Source organism: Zymoseptoria tritici, chromosome 5 (assembly GCF_000219625.1).
Source record: "Zymoseptoria tritici IPO323 chromosome 5, whole genome shotgun sequence".
NCBI classification, from domain to species: Eukaryota; Fungi; Ascomycota; class Dothideomycetes; order Mycosphaerellales; family Mycosphaerellaceae; genus Zymoseptoria; species Zymoseptoria tritici.
Genome location: NC_018214.1, coordinates 1,277,316 through 1,294,311, shown reverse-complemented (window position 1 = coordinate 1,294,311; position 16,996 = coordinate 1,277,316). Strand labels below are relative to the sequence as shown.

General features: G+C 53.6%; 6 protein-coding genes across 6 annotated transcripts; 4 read left to right on the top strand and 2 right to left on the bottom strand.

Annotated features, from left to right (window-relative positions):
• Positions 1-799: 799 nt before the first annotated feature.
• On the top strand, positions 800-2,767 carry MYCGRDRAFT_41440 (uncharacterized protein; the record flags this gene model as incomplete). The annotated part of the gene is made up of 4 exons (XM_003852579.1): positions 800-916; positions 981-1,008; positions 1,058-1,755; positions 1,811-2,767. The coding sequence occupies 4 exons, from the start codon at positions 800-802 to the stop codon at positions 2,765-2,767; spliced, it is 1,800 nt and encodes a 599-aa protein (XP_003852627.1).
• Positions 2,768-4,692: 1,925 nt separating this feature from the next.
• MYCGRDRAFT_72141 (uncharacterized protein) lies at positions 4,693-5,599 on the top strand (the record flags this gene model as incomplete). The annotated part of the gene is made up of 4 exons (XM_003852580.1): positions 4,693-4,752; positions 4,831-4,866; positions 4,972-5,109; positions 5,193-5,599. The coding sequence occupies 4 exons, from the start codon at positions 4,693-4,695 to the stop codon at positions 5,331-5,333; spliced, it is 375 nt and encodes a 124-aa protein (XP_003852628.1).
• On the bottom strand, positions 5,596-6,313 carry MYCGRDRAFT_72138 (uncharacterized protein; the record flags this gene model as incomplete). Its single annotated transcript, XM_003852148.1, has 2 exons — positions 5,596-6,026; positions 6,089-6,313. The coding sequence occupies 2 exons, from the start codon at positions 6,289-6,291 to the stop codon at positions 5,693-5,695; spliced, it is 537 nt and encodes a 178-aa protein (XP_003852196.1).
• A 224-nt stretch (positions 6,314-6,537) lies between these two features.
• MYCGRDRAFT_109501 (uncharacterized protein) lies at positions 6,538-9,473 on the top strand (the record flags this gene model as incomplete). Its single annotated transcript, XM_003852581.1, has 4 exons — positions 6,538-6,712; positions 6,790-6,852; positions 6,904-8,396; positions 8,447-9,473. The coding sequence occupies 4 exons, from the start codon at positions 6,695-6,697 to the stop codon at positions 9,471-9,473; spliced, it is 2,601 nt and encodes an 866-aa protein (XP_003852629.1).
• A 387-nt stretch (positions 9,474-9,860) lies between these two features.
• MYCGRDRAFT_72131 (uncharacterized protein) lies at positions 9,861-12,539 on the top strand (the record flags this gene model as incomplete). Its single annotated transcript, XM_003852582.1, has 3 exons — positions 9,861-9,955; positions 10,012-12,370; positions 12,440-12,539. 3 exons carry the CDS (start codon positions 9,910-9,912, stop codon positions 12,537-12,539), a joined length of 2,505 nt encoding a protein of 834 aa, XP_003852630.1.
• Positions 12,540-12,578: 39 nt separating this feature from the next.
• MYCGRDRAFT_72130 (uncharacterized protein) lies at positions 12,579-16,891 on the bottom strand (the record flags this gene model as incomplete). Its single annotated transcript, XM_003852147.1, has 2 exons — positions 12,579-13,333; positions 13,412-16,891. 2 exons carry the CDS (start codon positions 16,889-16,891, stop codon positions 12,653-12,655), a joined length of 4,161 nt encoding a protein of 1,386 aa, XP_003852195.1.
• Positions 16,892-16,996: the final 105 nt, after the last annotated feature.

Here is a 16,996-nt window from a genome sequence, read left to right as displayed (position 1 = left end):
CCTAAAGGGTATCAACTCCGATTGAGTACCGCCTCTCCGTGCCCTATTGTCAAGCACATTTTTGACCATTGTTCGAGAGCGACTATGGTGGATCTTCACTACCAGCCCGTTGGTCCTTAGGCAAAGGGTTCCGGAGACTACCGCCATGTCACTCTTGCGCACTGAGAGACTAATATGACTATGGCCTGTCATTGGCATGGTCAGGGTATACTCGATACTTCTTCCGGATCTTCGTTCACATCATCCTACTTTGTTCAACTACCGAATTCCTGGAGCCTCTTCATGCACGCTGTGCGTCCACATTGACAGTACAATCCAACTCTGCCCGGTCCTCGTGGATGCTAACACACTGTGCTGGCTAACGAATCGATTCCTCGCGGCTCGCGCCTCTCCCGGAAGACCGCCAGGATTCATGCAAAGCCGCGCTCCTTCGATTCCACGAGTATTGAACGGGCTATACTTTTGCCGACCTTATTCTGCCATACATCGCCCTGACCCTTTGCTGTTATCACTGCCGTTGGCAGCGGCCTGTGTGGTTGTTGCCAGCCGGTGTTTCGATTGAGTGGCCGTCGAACAATAATCTCATCCTAGGATAACTGGCTGCCGAAGCATCTGCTACGGCATCGGCATGGATGGACACCATCCGCACATGCCTCCTCTGGGCGTCTACTTCCCTCAAACCTACCCACACCAGATGATACCTCCTCAAGGACCTTTGGATCTTCGGACGCACTCCATGCAATCAATGTCCATGGAGAGCCTGTCATCGTATTCTGAATTCGAGGATCAAAGGCGCAGCATGCAGCCACAGACCGGACCGCAGAGATCTCGGCGAAGACAAGCGTCGGGGTCAGACCACGTCAAACATCGCCGGACAAGAAGTGGTTGTTACACTTGCAGACAACGTAGAGTAAAGGTGTGTCGCGCAGAAAGGACTGCGCATTTCTGAACGTCCTGCTGACTGTGCATAATGCCAACAGTGTGACGAGACACATCCTATTTGCGAACGTATGCATTATCCACCCCGGAGAAATCGTTGCCTTGCTAATCTGGTCAGGCTGTCGCAAAGGCAAGCGTGAATGTAACTATCCCGGAACGACATCGTCATCGAAAGCTTCAAAAGCTGGCAGCAGGTCTAGAAGCTCACCAGGTGGCTCAAGTCAGTCCGGCAGCGAAGAAGACACTGACGAACACGAGCCACTGTCGGCGATCCCGGACGACGAAGAAGAGGAAGACGCCAATGTCGAGCTTTACTCCGCAACCTCCGACTATCGTAGACCATTCGGCTCGCCACTGACAAAAGCCGGGAGCGGATCTCCCCCTCTCGATGAGTCGTCGAGAGCATCCACTACACGTTCTAGCATACTGCAACCCGTACGACGCAGCTCGAAGTCGACAGCCAAATCGGAGCTCTCCTCGAGCCGTCGTTGGGCGTCTCTACCGAAGGACGTCAGGTTCTACCTCAAGTATCATCGTGAGACCCTGACGCATCATCACTATGCCTTCAAGTACGACGGAGGTGACTTTCTCAGGACGACATTCCTGGAGATCGCTATAAATGATGCCAGCGAGGCGTTGCTATACGCTGTGGTGGCCTTCTCGGCACATCACCACGCAGTCGCGCAAAACGACAACAGGATATCTACGTTCCTCAATTATTACAACAAGGCAATCATCAACCTTCAGCAACATCTGAAAGGCAAAAGACACAATGTTGCCACACTTTTAACGATATTACAGCTAGCTACGATTGAGGTATGCGTCGAGCCAATCGCCTCTCTGTAGTATCAACGTGCTGACTGCCCTTCAGGAATTCCTGGGAGATTGGGTAAACCTGCTGGGGCATCAAAAGGCGGCCTACCAGATACTGACCGATCTCTTCACACCTCAAACGATCATGCAAGACGAAACCCGCCGCAAGATCATTGTATGGTATATTCGATTCGATCTTTTCGCGGGCATGATGTCCGGAGGTGAAACATCGCTCGATCGCGAATGGTTCGCAGCGTCCGCAGACTTCTACAAACGCCAGACGACGGATAAGCCCCATGACATTGGGGCACGACTTGAGGAGTACTTCGCCACATCACGCCTCCTGGCGACTGATGTTGCCCTTTTGTTCGCGGGCAGGACCAAGAACGCCATCGATGATGAGCAGTTCTCTGCCGAAGTCGAACGTCTAACGAAAGACTTTGCAGATTTCAGTCACACCATCAAGACAGCCTTCACAGATCCATCATACTTCCAGAAGACTTTTCCAAGGGCTCCCAAACGCGCTGCCGACGATCTTTTCAATTTTCGAGATCCGAACGCTTTATACGCCGGAGAACTGTCTGCCATGAATTTTGTGATCATGGATTTCATGGCCATTGAACTCATGTTCAAATATCAACTAGCCATGGCATCAGGCCAACAACCTCCCGCAGAGCTTGGGAAGATCGCGATGAAAAAGTGCAAACTACTGGAGGCCATCGAGTACGGCGACGACTCGCCAACAGCGCTACTTGGATGTCAGGCCAGTCTCGGAATTATGACCCTGTTCCTCCCAAAGACCCCAGAGTACACCACCTGGTGCCGACGGAAATTCGCACTGGTAGAACAGCTCGGCTACATGTATCCAGTGACATTACGGCTGCGCATGAGCGAGCTTTGGGGCGAAGATGTCTCAACGTGGTGGCTCCCCAATGACGAGGGATTTCACGGCGTCATCCGAATCATACGCGATTTCATCGACTACCGAGCAACGCGGCCGACGGATGAATGGTGAGTTCCTCTTCCGCAATACACAGTCAACGGCGCAAACAGCTAACGCAGCGAAACCTTTAGGACGACGGGACTTCGAGACATGAGCGGCATCTTTCGGTCGCTCAAGATCGAAGAGCACACTGTGTCAGATGATTTGAGAAGCAGCTCTATTGACAGCGGTCCCAGTCCGTGGAAACATGAGAGCAGTCCAGACGCACAACAACCATGGCCTTGAGGGGTCTCTGAGCACAGAATTAGCTGCAATAGAATCGAGGAACATTGTTCCAACAACCCCGACGCCATCATTCCACACGGCAGGCATGCTTAACGCCGCTCAGTCCGCAGAGGTCCAGTCTGAACGAAAGGTCTACAGCCATGCAGGATGGGCACCGTACTTGCCGCCTTGCCACTCCGAACCTGACCAGAGCCGGAAGTCGAGCAGCCCTTGCATGTTTGCTACGGGATAGCCAGGGTGTGCTTCTTTTCTGGTTTGCATGACCTGAAGTGTCAGTGGCTTGCAGCCACGCGATGAACGGCGTGAAGTCTGTCTACTAGCTTCAACGGCGGCGCCTGCTCGGGCAGAGCAATCCTTCCACTTCTTCGAAACGACTGAACGACAATCAAAACTCGTGGAGGATCCAGACGATGCGTGACTGTGTATCCTACCATCGCTCTGCAGCTGCAGTTCGATGTTGACGAGATAGCCTTGTATCGATCGAAAATACAAGCGGCACAAGCTTCGCCGCTCGCGATTAAATGTGCCAAGACGACCAGAAAGATCGACAGATTGACCGACAACGAAACCGGTCGTTGATTTTGACTGCTAGAGTTCTCAGAGCAACGTTTGGCTCACCAGCGCTCCGACAGCGAAGATCTGCAATGTTGCGATCCCTATACAGGACATCGGACTCGGAGCAATCCGTTCTCACATGCAAGAGGCAGCTTAGTGTTGGACGTTGAATTGGTTGCAGGATTGATCTAAAACACAGATCTGTTGATCAGCCGTCAGCCATTCGTGCCGCTTTGTGACGGTCATGAACTGAAAGGCCTCGGCCGCACGAGTCTTGCCAGATCCAGAATATATCGAGCTCGTTGGAGCACTGCCCCACGCTGATCAGGTTGCGAATATTACCATAACGCACTCGTATTGCGAGATGATCCGATCACTATCATGTGAAGAGCAACCAACGCATTCTTTCATCTCAAGTCATCGATTCGCTGCTGTTGCGGTCCGAGTATGCCGTGGTCAGGTCGTTTTGTAGCAGAAAAATGATGCATGGCTGATGGCGGGGAGGCATCAGCTGGCCCATACACATAACTCAGTCGCTCACCAAGCTCTCTGTCTGAAGAGCTCGATGCTTCCTAGGCGTCTTGATGAAACATCAGTGTTGAGCATATTGAACTACCATCAAGAACCCTCACAGTTCTGACGCCAGGCACAGTCTGCTCGTTGAAGACCGACCGTACATGCCCACAGGTCAAGCACAAGTGCTAAAGGTAGTGAATTCTCAGTCGTGGAGGGTGATCTTCAGCACGCGGTCGTCTTCAAGGGTGAGAACGCGATTCGCAGCGAAATGACTGGACTGTGACAGCTGCTCTGTCCCTCTGATGTAGCAATGGAAGTCAGGTGAAGCTTCGGTCTACACAGGTCCCGAGGGAGAGAGCGATGTCGTAGCAGTGTTCAGGCCCAGTGTTCAGGCCCGTCGGGTAGATTGAAGACGCCCGACCTGTCAAGAAATCAGATGACTGAAGTGTCGGCATTGGCAAGCGGTGCTGTGATGTCAAGGTGAGAGATAGGTATTGAGAGAGCTATTGTCGAGCCCGAATATATGTTCACTTCAGCCTTACATCTTGACCCGAAGTTCATCCGCGTTCGAGCTTCGAGCTCGGTCTACGGACAAGACATGCCACCAACAACATCCTGCCCAACGTCATACGAACGCGACTATGGCTCTCGACAGATCACAATATAAGGACCGCGAGTTTATCGCAGTAATCGGCGACGAGGTACGTTCACACAAGCACAGACGTCCGCCTGCTCGCCAGTAGACATTCCGCCGCAGCATAAGCTAATGACGACTGCAGGACTCTGTCACAGGAATCCTGCTTGCAGGCGTCGGTGTAAGTGTTGGACGGCATCCAGCTCTCCACTGAAGTGTCTGCGACGCCGGGAGACGCTGTGCAGGAGACTGTATACGTCAGCGACACAGTGCTGACGGCGCAAAGCACGTAACCGATCCACCGGATTCCCAGAAGAACTTCCTCGTCGTCGACTCGAAAACGGAAGACAGCACGATCGAAGGCGCGTTCGACTCGTTCACGAAAGAGAGGAAAGATATCGCGATTCTGCTCATAAATCAGCACGTACGTCTTCATACACTGGGCCATTTAGAAGAGATGAGGTGGAGATGCTGGAGCTTCATACTAATCTTGTGACTACGGGACAGATTGCCGATAGAATAAGAGCACGGGTGGATGGTTATGCTGAAGCTTTCCCTTCTGTGTTGGAGATACCCTCAAAGGACCATCCGTACGACCCGGAGAAAGACAGCGTCATGAAGAGAGTGAGGAAGCTATTTGGAGAATGAGTATGGACTGGAGATGGGAAGGGAGCCGCGGACTGGCCAGGCCGGGCACACTATCGGAGGAGTTGTTGCGCGGTCGACAACGACACACTGTGGATGCTATGAACCGAATTGAGAGATATGCACCTTCACTCACGACTTGCGAACGGGAGAGCCATCACGGACAGCAGACTGTATACCGAAGAACGCCGCGCTGCTTGGTGCGTCCATGCATAGTCCACAATCATTAAGTGCCCTTGCAGATACTCGTAGCATATCTACAGGACATGGTATCGACCAGCGCCTACAGCTTGACCACGTTTCGCCTGTCGCCGAATCTGTGATCTTGTCCCTAATACATACATGTGCCATATTACTATCGCCTACAATCCCTGCTTGTACACCACAGCTCCTCCACGCTTGAACTCAACGCTCGCCTTTAAGCAAGTCACCTTGTCCCCATCCTTGGAAACGACGTCCGCAGATACATGGTAGTTGCCTGGCGGGATCTGCGCTGGCAGCTTCACCGCCTTCGTGAGGCTCATCTTGCCCTTCTTAAGCGGGCATTCCAGATCGACGTTCTTGACGGTCTCGCAGAGGTCGGCGCTTTGGTTGATGATGGTAATCAGACCGTATTTGACTTGCAGTTGGATCTTTGCGCCTTCACCAACGTCCTCGCTGAGTATACCCGAAGCCGTGATGGTGAGCTCAGTGCCGCTGTTGGAAGAGTACGTTAGCGGTGTGACGGGGTGTAATGGTCGGAGCATGGAGCGACCTACGCGCGTGGTGGGTTTGGGTTGAGGTCAACCTTCTTCAGTGCGAGGATGTCATCCTTGGGATCTGCGCAGTGCTCGAGAGGGTTCTCGCCTGGGATGGCAAGGTTGGCGTCTAGCGGTGCGGCATCGGAGATGCTGAAGAAGGTGGAGCGCGCAGAGACGTGGGTAGCGAGAAGCGCAGAGGTTGCGAGTGATAGAAGCTTCATGTCGAACGGTGTGATGGTTGAAGGATGTGGAGGTACTGCGGTCAAGATAGGTAGGTAGGTCGACAAAGCGGCGTTGGTGATGATGTTGCTTGAGCCGGACTTGCTATGACGGAGAGTCGGTTTACGAATCCGAATACGAGCATCTGCACGATCCCGAATCCGAGAGTGAGGGTCCGCGGATTTGCGTGCACCACAGGCCACGTTGGATCAGGAGACAGCCAGCAGTTGATCCAGAATATCTGCCTCTTGCTGAACAACATACACACATCGCCGTCTCCGCTCTCGCCGTTCCTTCTCACGCGACCATTCGCCAATCTCTATACCGCTGAAGCAATACCGGTGACCACAGCCAGGGAGACAGCGCCGGTCCCTTGCGTGGAGCCCCCAAGGGCGAGCCGTCAATATGAGACTCGATGTCAAGGTGCGCTGCCATTGCTGCTATGAGCAAGATCGCCAGGGTTCGTCAACATGGGAGCCAAAGTTAACCTTCAGATACAGAGACAGCTGTTTGCTCGCAGCGAGAGGGTGAAGGGCATTGACTTTCACCCTACAGAGCCATGGGTGGGTGCTTCCTAGATCAATGGCGCGTGAAAGCTTTCTGACGACGTACAGATCCTCACCACCCTCTACAGCGGCCATGTATACATCTGGTCCTACGAAACGCAATCGATCATCAAGACATTCGAACTCACCGATGTCCCCGTCCGCGCCGGCCGATTCGTTGCGCGCAAGAACTGGATTGTATGCGGCAGCGACGATTTCCAACTACGAGTCTACAACTACAACACTTCCGAGAAAATCACATCCTTCGAGGCACACCCAGACTACATCCGAGCGATCGTGGTGCATCCCTCACAGCCGTTTGTGTTGACAGCCAGCGATGATATGACGATCAAGCTTTGGGATTGGGACAAGCAATGGAAGTGCGTGCAGGTATTCGAAGGACACAGCCATTATGTTATGGGCTTGGCAATCAACCCCAAGGACACCAACACATTCGCGTCGGCCTGCTTGGACCGGACGGTCAAGATTTGGAATTTGGGTTCTGGCACGGCGAACTTCACATTGGAGGCACACGAAACGAAAGGTGTCAATCACGTCGACTACTACCCGCAATCTGACAAGCCATACCTTTTGACTACCTCGGACGATCGCACGGTCAAAATCTGGGATTATACCACAAAGGCATTGATCGCGACTCTCGAGGGCCACACGTCCAACGTTTCCTTCGCGTGCTACCACCCCGAGCTTCCGGTCATAATTTCTGGTTCCGAGGATGGCACGGTCAAGATTTGGCATGCCAACACGTACCGCTTGGAGCAGTCGCTTTCGTATGGCCTGGAGCGTGCATGGTGTGTTTCGTACCAAAGAGGCAGGCAAGGGATTGCCATGGGTTTCGACGATGGTGCTGTGGTCGTGAAGATGGGTCGGGAGGAGCCAGCTGTTTCCATGGACGGTTCTGGCAAGATCATTTGGGCACGGCACTCTGAGATTCTCACTTCAGTCATCAAGGGCGGAGACAAATCTATCAAGGACGGCCAGCCGATATCACTTCCGTCGAAAGATCTTGGCAGTACTGAGCTCTACCCTCAAACACTCTTGCACTCTCCCAACGGACGTTTCGTGGCAGTATGCGGCGATGGCGAGTACATCATCTATACAGCATTGGCGCTTCGAAATCAGGCCTTCGGATCTGCGCTAGACTTCGCATGGGCCTCGAAGGAGAATGACAAGGACTATGCTATTCGAGAATCGCAGTACTCTGTCAAGATCTACCGCAATTTCAAACCCAAATCCGGCGACGGCAGCGTCAACGTCGGCTTCACCGCGGAAGGACTCAGCGGTGGCGTCTTGCTCGGTGTCAAGGGACAAGGTGGCATTGGCTTTTTCGACTGGGAGACGGGCAAGCTCGTGCGAAGGATAGAGGTCGAGCCTCGCAACGTGTACTGGTCGGAGTCAGGGGAACTGGTGTGCCTTGCTTGCGAAGACACATACTACGTGCTTCGATACTCGCGGGAACAGTACCTCGCAGCGATACAGTCTGGGCAAGTGGAGGAGGATGGTGTGGAGGAGGCCTTCGAGGTGGTCTGCGATATCAATGAGAGGTATGTGGGAACGATCGCGAATGAGCGAGTGCATGCTGACATTTCGATAGCGTGAGGACTGGCCAATGGATTGGCGACTGCTTCGTATACACCAACAGCACCAACCGTCTGAACTATCTGGTCGGCGACCAGACCTACACCATCTCGCATTTCGACCAGCCATACTATGTCCTTGGGTATCTCGCACGGGACGGCAGAGTCTATGTCTGCGACAAGGACGTTTCCGTTACCTCTTTCGCTCTTTCAGTCAGTGTCATCGAGTACCAGACACTCGTCCTTCGCGGTGATCTGGACGCTGCCACCGAAATGCTCTCACAAGGCGAGATTCCGGAGGAGCAGAAAAACAAGATCGCTCGGTTCCTCGAGGGTCAGGGCTACAAGGAGCAAGCGCTTGAGGTCGCTACAGATTCAGAGCACCGCTTCGAGCTGGCACTGGGACTGGGTGAGCTCAAGATTGCTCTCGAACTTGCGAGGTCAGCCGACGTCGAGCACAAGTGGAAGACAGTCGGCGATGCTGCGCTTAGTTCGTGGGATCTGCAGCTCGCCGAGGAGTGCTTTAGGAATGGCAAGGACCTGGGCAGTCTCCTTCTCCTGTACACTTCGTCATGCAACGAAGAGGGCTTACGCTACTTGGCGGAGAAGGCGCAAGAAGCTGGCCAGCACAATGTCGCGTTTACGTGCCTGTGGCAGACGGGCGATGTCGATGGCTGCCTCGACATTCTTCTCAAGACGGGCAGAACGGCCGAGGCTGTATTGTTCGCGCAAAGCTATAAGCCCAGTCGCTGCACAGAAATCGTCAAGCTATGGAAGCAAGGTCTCGAAAAGACTGGCAAGAGTAAAGTCAGTCGATTGCTTGGGGTTCCGGGCGAGGATGAAGAAATGTTCCCCGAATGGGAGGAGTACCTTCGACTTGAAAGCGAGGGCGGTTCGCATGGTGACCTCATTGATGTCAACGGTGCATCAGACGAGGCGCCGGCGGTCGACGAGGCTGCAGAGGAAGCAGATACCGTGGAACCAGAGGCGGAGGAGGAGGATGAGGCGGTCGCGGCTGACGACGAGGTAGAAAAGGATGAGTAAATGATCACGATGATGGGGTGACAACCTCGGGCGTTTGAGGAGCTGGTCAAAAAGGGCACATGTTGGCAGCGAATTGGCAGTGCCTTGGCTGGGTCGTGAATGTCACAATGCTTTGCTGCTTGGCAGCGCGAAGTGTAGGTATGATCAATACATGCTTCTCGACAGAACTCGCGCTTTTGCTATTCGCGACCGCGGACGGCTGAGCTCTTGCTGTTGGACGTGACTCCAGCCGCCCGGGCGTGTTGCGTTTTGAACGTTCAAGGGGTGTCGTCAAAATCCATCGAATTCAAAGCTCGGACCGTGTCCTTCTCGGGCACTCTCCATACCACTTCTCCACACGTCTCATCTAAATGCTCGAAGCTGTATCTTACGTCGACCGAGCATCAATGGTATTTCGGACAGAATACAGCGATCGAGTGACATAGGGCCACTGCAGATGCCGCTCAGCAATGGAACTCCAGCCCCGGACGCCTTAGACGCGGGTAATCATGAAATAGATTCGCGTGTCCACGAGAGCTGAAGCTGATCAGCATCCCAGTTGACTATGATCCGATTGACCACCTGAACGCGCTGTTCTCCCACCCGTCTGCACTTACACAAGTCGCAAGCGTTTCGATCTCCCTCCAGCAACACCAAAATGACCTCGACCGCGATATATCCTTTCTTGTCACATCCCAGACAACGTCCGATTCCGACAGTGTGCAACGGATTCAAGATGCGAAGTCAGAGCTGGCCGAGTTGTTCGCGAAGATCGAGGGAGTGCGCGAGCGGGCGCTGGAAACTGAACGGACAATCACGGAGATGACGGCGGACATCAAACGTTTGGACAGCACGAAGAAGAACCTCACGCTCTCAATGACGGCGTTGAAGCGTCTGCAAATGTTGACCACTGCTTATGAACAATTGCGTGGCCTCATCGAGACGAAGCAATACCGGGAATGCGCCCATCTGTTACAAGCTGTCATACAGCTCATGGCACATTTCAAGAGTTATCGAAGTATCGACCAGATTGCCGCACTGAGCAAAAGCGTGGCGGACATTCAGAGGGAGTTGCTGGAGCAGATTTGCGAGGACTTTGAACTGACGTTTGCAAAGAATGAGATCTATCAAAATCGGACAATGCTGAACGAGGCGTGTCAAGTGATGGATGCGCTGGGCGAGCACGCACGGTCGAGGCTGATAACCTGGTACTGCAACACCCAGCTCCGAGAGTACAGGCGGGTCTTCAGAGGGAATGATGAGGCTGGATCCTTGGACAACATCTCCCGTCGATATTCCTGGTTCAATCGAATGCTCAAGACTTACGATACTGAGCACTCCATGCTCTTTCCTGCTTCTTGGAAAGTGAACGAGATGCTGGCCAACGCATTCTGCGAAAACACAAGGGACGACTACAAAGGAATTCTTCAAAAGGCCATGCGTAGAGCGGACGGTCAGCCGCCTGATGTCAATCTTCTCCTGTCCTGTCTTCAAGAGACATTGGATTTCGAGCACAGTCTCGAGCGACGATTTTCTTCTGGAGAGTCGAGGTCATCTATGGATACCGTGAACTCGATTGAAGACAGACGACCGGGCTTCAGTCAGGCCATTTCGGAAGCTTTCGAGCCATATTTGAGCATATGGGTGGAGTCGCAGGACAAGCAGCTCTCAAATCTCATACCCAGATACCGACAACAGCCTGTTCGTCCTCCGGAAGAAGAATTCCATTCCCAGCTGGTGATTCCATCGTCTACGGAATTGTTTCACAGCTACCGCGTGACCTTGGCGCAATGTGCAAAGCTATCCACAGGAAGTCGATTGCTGGAACTATCAAAGACATTCGCAAAATATCTGGATGCCTATGCACAGCAAGTGCTCTTTTACTTTCTCTCCGAGAAGACGGGCGGTCCCAGCATGGAGGACGCTGTGATCATCTTGAACACCGCAGACTACTGCTACCAGACGACTACCCAGCTCGAGGAGAAGATCAAGTCTCGTATCGATGAAGACTTGCGCGAGAAAGTGGATTTACAGTCACAAGCCGACACATTCCTGGGTGTTGCCTCAGCTGCTGTCCGTGGTCTGGTACACAAGACGGAAGCGGACTGTGAGCCAGCCTGGCGAGAAATGCGCTCAGTAGCCTGGAGTAAAATGGACAGCGTCGGCGACCAAAGCTCGTTCGTATCATCTCTGTTGCAACGAGTCAAAGACCGCAGCCGAGAGATTCTGCGCTACTTACACAAGCCCCACTACGCTCGCGCGTACTGTGACAACATGGTCGACGCTCTCACAAACACTTACATTCTCAACATTGTCGCGAGCCGCCCCGTCTCAGAGACAGGTGCCGAGCAAATGCTTCTTGACTCTTACGTTTTGAAGAAGGGTTTCGCCGAACTCGCGACCCTGAACGCTGAGCCAGGCACGCCAGTCAACGCTGCCTTCGTCAAGCGCGTCAATCAGACCACGGCAAAATTGGATCCAATTCTCAAAACTCTGCAGGTCCGCGCATCGCCGCCGGAAGGGCTCGTGCAAGCCTATCTCATTCACATTCGCGACCGCTCGGAGCCCAACTTTCGAAAAATGCTCGAGCTGAAGGGCATTGCGCGAAAAGGAGACCAGAACCACCTCATCGAACTGTTCAACGCGCACAAAGCCAGTTCTGCCAACGAAAACCTTCAGAACAGCAATCCACTTATTGCCTCACTGCAACTCACACCGCAGGGTCCAACGACTGCCACAGGACTGGGCCTCGCCGCATTGAAGGATAGCGCGGCATCGCACTCGACGCCCTCACTACCCGCCCGCTTTGACCCGTCCAATTTCGGGAATGTGCTCATGAACGCTGCGAGAGATGCGGGAGACCGCTTCGTGTCCTCCGGGTCACCGCATCTCGGTGTGGGCGGAAGAGACGGCACTACGTCAGCGAACAGCGCCAGTCGAACCACCTCGCCGCCCATCGGACGTGCTTCGATCGACGGCGATGGAAGTAGAGACGGTGCGACGCCGAGCTTGAACGAAAATCTCAGGAACTTGGGCAAATTCTTCAAGGTCAGAGACGGAGGTGGCTTCGGAGGTTTTGGTAGATAGACGAAAGTGAGCGCCGAACCAAATCTGAACTCCAATTGATTTTTCAAGGTCGGCTCAAATCGTGAAGTTCCAGCAGGAGTTTACTCTCGCTGGACCTCTGCTGCGCTCCCTGACTACTTCTGCTCTGTACATATCAGACATCTATACGCTTCTGGCCGCAGCGGTGTTCCTTCGCGGTACTGTTCGTCTATGCACACCCTGTGGAACACGTGTCGGCACGCAAACACCACCAGTGCCAGACGCTTCGTGTCCTCCTCGTCACCAGCGCTTCTCTCCGATGCATTTGCCTTGGCTTTACCCCTGGATAATCGTCTAGCCTCCGCTCCACCACTTCTCTCCAGTATCTTCCGCGCCTTGTCCGCTTCCCTTCCCTGCTCTCGCGAAAGCCACTCGTCGAACACAATCTCACCCGTTGCAGGTCCCCACGCCCGAAGCTTGCATCGTTCGCAGACTTGAGTGCGCGGGCGCCAGCCGCGTTGGCGAAGCGCGTTCGCCTGTTTGATGTCCGCGAAGACATCTGATCCGAGCAGCTCGTTGGCAAGGGAAAGAATTCCTTGCTCGAACGTGTAGGCTGAGAAGACGTCCGATAGAACCGCGCGTAGGTCGGCCAAAGACGGTGCGGTCTTGGCGGCTCTTGTCAGGAAAGCTCGGAGGATGCGTAGAAAGCTGAGGTGATCGGCCGGCTCTACTGTACGGGGCTCGCGCCTTGCCTTCGGATCGAGGCTGGGCGTCGAAGTCGTTGCGAGCAGCGCTGTAAAAACTTGCTGGACGTTTGAGCGAAGCGCGAGAGCAATCTTCGATGTGTCAAATCCATCTCTGTCGACTTCTCCTTCGCTCGGATGTTCGTCGAAATGTTTCAGGGAGACAGAGACTTCTTGAGATGCCTGTACCACAACATCAATCAGATTCAACCAGAGGTACTCGTCCAAGTCGAGATCGTCTTCATTAACCTCCCACGCGAAATTCGTCCGTGGGCGAGGTTTGCGTGCCACGATTGTACTTTGACGTTGACAAAGCCACATCCCGACCTTATTGTACTTTTCAAGTTCCTCTGTGAGATCATCCGAAGTCTCTTGCGAGGCAACCACATCTGGACTTGACGCGGCAGCAGTGACCAGGCTCGTCAAAGCGTGCTGTATACTCTGAACGTGGGCTACAAGCCGGTCCATTGCGTCTCGTGCGAGGCCATCTCGAGCGAGTAGCGCTACAGCCGCATCGATGACGCCGCTGGACTCCATAGCTGGCAACACCTTTTCAAGCCGCAAGTCACCGGACGGTAGCATCTTGACATAATCGGCAACGTGGCCCGGATCATGCCTACACATGAGCTGCACGTACTGCTCAACGAATCGAGAGCTCTGTTCTGGCGTCATGGGCATGGACGAGATCGTCGAGTCCCGCAGAAGCCCGGGCTCTAGAAGCGCTCGCAAGAACAGAAATTGCTGATGAGAATCTTCTAGAGCGTCGACGCTGGGTTGCAGTAGTTCGGACGCACATGTTGCCAGCGTTCGTGAAGTCTGCACAGGGCTTATATCGACTAGGTCCTGGGCATGTGCAGAGATGACAAGCTTGACGGATGCCACATCCTTTTGAGTCAGTCTAGTCGTCGCCCGCAAGCACGACGTGATGCAGTCGAATACGCTCTGCTTGTCTTCTGGATCCTCAAAGTAGGCTTCCAGAAGCTTTGTGAACATGCGTTCGCCGCGATAGACAGATTTCAGTACCCGAAGGAAGCGCGCTTGTCTCAGTGCCTCGATTAGTGCAGCAACATCCGTCGGGTGATATGCTGAGAGTAGATATTCCACGCTGAGCTGACAGTCGTCTCTCAAAGAGTCCAGAGGTGGTCGGCACAGATGTTGCAGGACGCCGTTCAAAAGAGACCCAGACAGTATGAGCTGTCCGGGATACTTTGGAACGCTCCGAGCAACAAACATGTCCAAGTAAATGACCTGTTCTGGCACGAAGTTCCCTTGGCGCATAACGTCCAGCATGATCTCGATGATTTGCTGTCGACTTTTCTTCGGACTTTGTCGATTTGAAGCTCCGTCGACCAGGTGTGTACCGTTTGTGGTGTAGTCATCCTCGAACTCGTTCAGGAAAGAGTCCTCGAAAGCCTCGTTCAGCATACTCATGAAGCTCGCGACGTCGAATTGAAGCAAAAGGTCAAGGTAAGGGAACGCTGGCTCTTCTCCGGCAGTAGTAGCTGTATGGAAGATCTTGTCACTGCCCGGTGGCCACGCCGTGACTGTGCCTGCGAAGAGGTATTCGTAGAGGTCGCTCCTCGCACTATATGCTTCGCTTTCAGTCGCAAGCTCATCCTTGGGGTAGCGACGGCCTGTCAAGGAGTAGGCCAGGAACGGAAATACTTTGGAAGCCGAGTCGTAGAAGGGATTGTTTGGAAGTTCATCAGCCGCCTCGCCATCTAGCAACATCTTCACCAATGCTAGAATGTCGACAAGGGGCGTCACATAATCGCCAATCGCCTGCGTCCAAATGTATATGAGCGCGTCGTAAAGGCTATGCTGCCGGCAGAGCATGGTGACCTGGTCTAGATCGAAAGAATGCGGCTCCAATCGACACAGAAGCTCCTCCAGCCGAGCGGCTTGGTTCTCGCTGATGAAGTGCGAGACCATGGCTTGGACGACCTCGGGCGCAAGCGTGTTGACTTCGCCGTCAAGTATGTATGGCTCGAGGACCGAGATGAATACAGCCTCCTCGTCAGCTTCTTGAAAACAATCAAAGACATCGGCAAAGAGGTAGTCGTGCTCCTTCATAGTGATGCAAGCCTCGAAGCAGGCTTCAGCCAGCTCTCGCAATCTGGTCGATCTCGCACTGTCCTGCTGTGAGAATGTGTAGTTCAATGAGGCAGATGTCATTCCCATGATCCTTTCTCTGACCATTTCATGTCGAGTTGAGTCAACCTCAGGTAACCCAATTGTGATGTTATTGGCAGCACCGGAATAGTATTCTGTTGCGAGTCGAATTGCTGCGATGTGATCGCCTGCCTCCATCAATGCCAGCAGGCGATCTGCCCAGTTTGACAGTGTGCCGACTGTCAGATCGTTGAAACCGAGGAGAAATACTCGCCCTTTGTAGACTCGGAAACTCATGTAGAATGCATCTGCAACGACACCGTGAAGAGAGGGGTCGTCGGAGTTGAGCTGCTCCACGACAGCGTGTAGCTGGTGAGAGAAAGGATCCTGATGGTAAATGTGACGATGAAGCAGGTCGATCGAGTCCGTTACTCGCAACTTTCCGTCCTCGACAATGAGAAGGCGTTGACTGATAGTCAGAACACCCAACACGGACCGTCCAAGCCACTGAACAGCGACTATCGCTTCATCCGCGCGCCAACGACTCCTGGGACTGAACTCCAGCGCAGGCGGCTTTTGTGGATCTGTCGACGCCTCATTTTCAATGATCTTCACGTCCAGAACAGTCAGGACGTTCGACCAACAATACACAAGCTTCGTGTCCGAAGTAGCCTTGTCCGAGTCTGGGCGCGGACTCTTAAGTCTCACAGCTGGAAACCAGGCAAGGCATCCACTCAGCGTGCTATGAGGCGAAAGCTCTTTGGGTCGTGGCGCCTTGAATTGCGTACGTGCGATCGGCGTAGTTGAAACGATGACCAACAAGTATGGCGTGAGAAGTGCTGTCAGACCCATTTTGTCGGTTGCTTGCTCAACGTTTCCGAGAGGCAATGGGGAGAAGGCTAAGACAGAGCTGAGCTTCTTGCTTCGCTCAACCTGGGGCTCGGCAGGCGGATAGCGTCCGAGCAGACGAGTCGTCTTCACAGTCCTGACGACCGGACCGAGACCTCGAGTCGCAAGATGAGAGAAAGCCATTCCTCCTGCATCTGCCGATACTAAAGCGGTGTGTCTAGTGCCGAGGAAGCCAACATGTAGGACTGCACAGCTACTCATGTGCCCGTCCGAATGTTTGGAATCCTGGAGGACGCTTTGATCCAGCGGCGAGATGGACAAAAACGGTCTCGCGGGCCTGTTGATCTCCCACGTAAAGATACTACCATTGGCATGACCACTGGCTATGGTCGAGTAGTCCGCTGCGATGGCTAGGGCTGTGACTGAGCCACACTCGGTTGCTTTAGTGCCTTGTCCGATGATGATCTTCAATGTCTGGTGATAATCAAAGCCCAATACGAGTCCCTTCGAAGTGCCGATGGCAATCAAAGCCGAGACAGCAATACACGTAGGCCGACCAAAATTGCGTTTGCCTGCTTCTGAGAATGCCTGTCCAGTGATCTTCCGCAGTTTGGTCCATCTCACAACGTCCCATGGTGCTTGAGGGACCTCAGAGTCCGCTTCCGAATTTTGTGAAGAGATGCCAGACATACGTGAAGACACCGATATCTGCCTCGAATGAGGACTTAGAAACGCCGGTGATTGCGCTCTCGGTGAGTTGGACGGAGATGCCGACAATCTTGCCTCGAAGCGACG